The sequence below is a fragment of the Oryx dammah genome, unplaced genomic scaffold (genome assembly GCF_014754425.2).
Source record: "Oryx dammah isolate SB20612 unplaced genomic scaffold, SCBI_Odam_1.1 HiC_scaffold_2941, whole genome shotgun sequence".
NCBI classification, from domain to species: Eukaryota; Metazoa; Chordata; class Mammalia; order Artiodactyla; family Bovidae; genus Oryx; species Oryx dammah.
The window spans coordinates 1-4604 of NW_024072992.1; the positions used below are offsets into that span (position 1 = coordinate 1).

Here is a 4604-nt window from a genome sequence, read left to right on the forward strand (position 1 = left end):
CCTGGTCTTGTTTTTGTTGACTGTATAGAGCTTCTCCATCTTTGGCTACAAGAAATATAATCAGTCTGATTTCGGTGTTGACCATCTGGTGATTTCCATGTGTAGTCTTCTCTTGTGTTGTTGGAAGAGAGTGTTTGTTATGACCAGTGCATTTTCTTGGCAAAACTCTATTAGTCTTTGCCCTGCTTCATTCCGCATTCCAAGTCCAAATTTGCCTGTTACTCCAGGTGTTTCTTGACTTCCTACTTTTGCATTCCAGTCTCCTATAATGAAAAGGACATCTTTTTTGGGTGTTAGTTCTAAAAGATCTTGTAGGTCTTCATAAAACCGTTCAACTTCAGTTTCTTCAGCGTTACTGGTTGGGGCATAGACTTGGATAATTGTGATATTGAATGGTTTGCCTTGAAGACGAACAGAGATCATTCTCTCGTTTTTGAGATTGCATCCAAGTACTGCATTTTGGACTCTTTTGTTGACCATGATGGCTACTCCATTTCTTCTGAGGGATTCCTGCCTGCAGTAGTAGATGTAATGGTCATCTGAGTTAAATTCACCCATTCCAGTCCATTTTAGTTTGCTCATTCCTAGAATGTCGACGTTCACCCTTGCCATCTCTTGTTTGACCACTTCCAATTTGCCTTGATTCATGGACCTGACATTCCAAGTTCCTATGCAGTCTTTACAGCATCGGATCTTGCTTCTATCACCAGTCACATCCACAGCTGGGTATTGTTTTTGATTTGGCTCCATCCCTTCATTCTTTCTGGAGTTATTTCTCCACTGATCTGATGGTAAAATGTTATTTTTATTAGCAGGGTTATTTCATAAGAATCTTCTGTAGCTTTTATGAATTCCTAATAATAAGACTGCTCTCCCCTGGGTACTTAAGTATGAGAGTTATGAGGAGAAAATAAATTATAGAAATGTTGGTCAAGACTGCCTGATATCGTTGCTTAGAATTTTTAGATGTATAACACACTGAGGAATTGAACCACATTTTCTAAAATACTGATGAATTCATTCCTAAATTAGCCTCAGTCAGTATGCGTTTGTTTGCCTCCATCATCTTCCCAAAAGGGAAAAAAGAAAGGCAAGGTGGGGCAGGGGAAACAGGATGAAAGCAGGAACTGCTAATTTCGTTTTTTTCTCACTGGTAGAGACTGATATCATTAGTTGATGTTACAGGGTTCTAGCATACAGGCATGCCCCTGTAAAGCAGATATGTTTGTTGGCATAAATAAGTCAGATGAGGCCTAATACCTGCAAACATTTAAAAGTGCCTAAAGTAGTTTTGATCTTTCATTAATCCTCTGATTGGTAGTATGCAAATAGTGGATACAGTTCGCCTCACAGGACAGAAGATGTAATGAAGTTTGGGGGAATATAGAGCCTATTTTCATGTGACATTTCAACAGTGATGAAATCATACTTTAAAGTATTGTTCACTCTAATGCAGAAGACACTTGTTTAGCAGAGTAGAAATAGTATTTTATGTCATACATGCATCATGAATATCAATCTTTGCTATATTCTGTGTTAAATAAAATTGTCATTGTACTGTTTTTCTTCCCATGTACTCCTTTTGTGTGGTTGGTAGTAACCTAATGAAATAAAAAGTGTACATAGTGTATCATTCTTAATGGCATTTTAAAAAAGTAGTGGTGCTATCCCTTATTGATTGTGATTTTTAGAATGTTCTGTAGAAATCTTTTCTAAAACATTCACTGAACATTCAATTTATTTTTTAATCTGTAGTTTTTACAATAACTTTAAACAATATTGAATTCGGAAATAAGACATTTAAGATTAAGAAAAATGTTTTTTAATAATGATTTATTTTCTGTAAAAATGAAGTGTTTACAGGAAAGAGAGGAACAAATCAAAATATTACATGAAAAAATCACTGAAATACAAAAATGTACTCAAGAACAACTTGAAGAAAAAACTTCACAACTGGATGAAATAGTTGAGAAACTAGAAAGACACAATGAAAGAAAAGAAAAACTAAAACAGCAGCTGAAAGTAAAGGAATTAGAACTTGATGAAATCAGAAAAGCTTACAGGTATTATACAGTATTTCCTATTGAGAAATAACATGTGGCTTAATAATTTCATGTAACCAGTTTTCTTTAATTATTTCTTTTCATATTAGTACACTTAATCAGAAGTGGCATGATAAAGGAGAACTTCTATGTCATCTTGAAATGCAAGTAAAAGAAGTGAAAGAAAACTTTGAAAACAAAGAAAGAAAACTTAAAGCGGAAAGAGATAAAAGTATCGAACTACAAAAGTAAGCATTAAGTCCTAAAGTATGTGGGATATCTTTAAAGAAAACTGAATTGGGATGGGTAGGCATGAGGAAGGTAAAAACATTTTGGACATAGTTATTTGCCAAGTACTTAGTTTCCATTCCATCTATAAAATGATTATAATAGTTCCTTCCTTAATATTTGATGGAAGTTTAAACTTTGTGTATATGTCTATTTATGTATGTATATGATTTGTATGGGCTATTTAGCATTTAAATAGTGCCCGATGCATAGTAATTGCTGTGTAAATATTTAGGTTTTATTACTAGAATTACTGTTTTCAAATTCTGTTTGAATGGAAACAGCTAATATTTTTGGCTGTTGTATGTGGAGTTGTGTGTGGAGTTTTGGCTTCCCTGGTGGTTCAGCACTAGGAGACCAGGATTCAATCCCTGGGTTGGGAAGATCCCCTGGAGAAGGAAATAACAACCCACTCCTGTAGTCTTGCCTGGGGAATCCCATGGACAGAGGAACCTGGCAGTCCATGGGGTTGCAAAGAGTTGGACACAACTTAGCGACTGAACAACAACAACATGTCAAGTTTAGAGGAAAAAACTCACTGACTACCAGGGACAGAGCGCTCCTGAAGAATCCAAAACAGATGTCGGTAGCAGTTAGCCTGCAGCAGCTGAGGATAAGAGCTGACTTTAAATAAGGGGAAGAAAATCTGTACGCATATGCCATTGTTGTATGGATTTTATAAAATACTCTAGAGGAAATGAGGTTTTACCTTATAAACTATATGACTAGACTTGTTAAAATAATTTAAAGTTAACTGAGCTAAAAAATAGGTAGGATGGTTTAGTGACCAGTTCTCATGTCAAACTACAGAATGGTATAGATAATGTGGCATGTAGGTAGCCCCAAAATTTCATATAGAGTAGGTTCCCCATTATATCAAATCCAGTAGAACCTCGAAAGTTGATTTTTCATATTTTAATTCAATGTAAATGGAAAGATGTTATTATACACCCCAGAAGTTTTAATTGATAATACAGTCAGTTGTCTGCTAATGGACCCTGTTATACTTTGCTTTACAACCAAACATTAATGCAACGAATCATTGACTTAGAGCCTGTTTTCTTTCCTGCTGGTCACAGCTTTGCAGTGTGAAGTCCTTTTGATCCTAAAAGACACAATCATTTAATATAACTAAAAGTTCCTAAACTTAATAAAAACCATAAAGCCTGACAATTTTTAGAATCTCTTCTATTGTTTATTGTGTTTTTAAGAGCAAAACAATAAAAAGGCCTGATTTTTTACGTTAATGCTCTTATGTCTGAGATTGGTAGGTATGATTTTTAATTTAATGGAACTTTAATAAAATAAATCATTGTTCATAAGAAAGATTTTATTTGCATAGCTTTTTATAACATATAAATTGATTTTTTTTCTTATATCTTACTTTGAACCCAGCAGTAATTCTGTGAGATTAGCCAAACAGGCAGGATTATCCTGACAGACTTTAAATCCAGAGGTTGTGAACTTGCCCTTGGTCACATAGCTACCAAATGTTGCAACAGGAATAAAAGAAAAGCTTTTGATTCATGATCCTAATTCTGAAAGTTCAGTCTCCCTGCACTGTGCCCAATGAAGTGTCAGAAACAAGAGTTTTGGGTGATGTAGAAAAGCATTGCTTTGTTGCTTTGCCAAACAAAAGGGGACGCAACAGGCTTGTGCCTCAAAACCTGTGTCCCAGCGCAGGAAGATTTGGCAAGTTTCTAGCAGTGGTTCAGGGGTGGAGTTGCTGTTAAACAGTAGGGTATGTGCAGGGCCTGTATTCCTTGGATCGCACCTAAGGCGGTCTTCTCCCTAATCTCTGCATCCCCTCCCTTCCCTGATAAGCGACTGTTCAAATCTACCCTTGAAACTCAGGGAAAGTCTTGAAGGCTGGAGTCTATTCCCTGCAAACAAGAAACGGGGGACACAGAAAGACTTCTGTGCCCAGGAGCACAGTTTCGGTCCTAATGTTCAGTCCACTGTTGCAGTGGGCTGTGCCAAAACCAGGAAGCTTGTTCATTATGAGCTTAACGTTTTTAATAAAATTATTCAAGGTCAAGAAACACCTGGAGTAACAGGCAAGTTTGGCCTTGGAATGTGGAATGAAGCAGGGCAAAGACTAATAGAGTTTTGCCAAGAAAATGCACTGGTCATAGCAAACATCCTCTTCCAACAACACAAGAGAAGACTCTACACATGGACATCACCAGATGGTCAACACCGAAATCAGATTGATTATATTCTTTGCAGCCAAAGATGGAGAAGCTCTATACAGTCAACAAAAACAAGACCAGG

The 4604-nt window shown here is 36.4% G+C and overlaps 1 protein-coding gene across 1 annotated transcript; it reads left to right on the plus strand.

The window, feature by feature from the left end:
* The first annotated feature begins 1290 nt into the window (after positions 1-1290).
* LOC120859772 (leucine-rich repeat and coiled-coil domain-containing protein 1-like) lies at positions 1291-3500 on the plus strand. Its single transcript, XM_040235754.1, has 2 exons — positions 1291-2063; positions 2153-3500. The coding sequence occupies exons 1-2, from the start codon at positions 1816-1818 to the stop codon at positions 2292-2294; spliced, it is 390 nt and encodes a 129-aa protein (XP_040091688.1). The 5' UTR covers positions 1291-1815; the 3' UTR covers positions 2295-3500.
* Positions 3501-4604: the final 1104 nt, after the last annotated feature.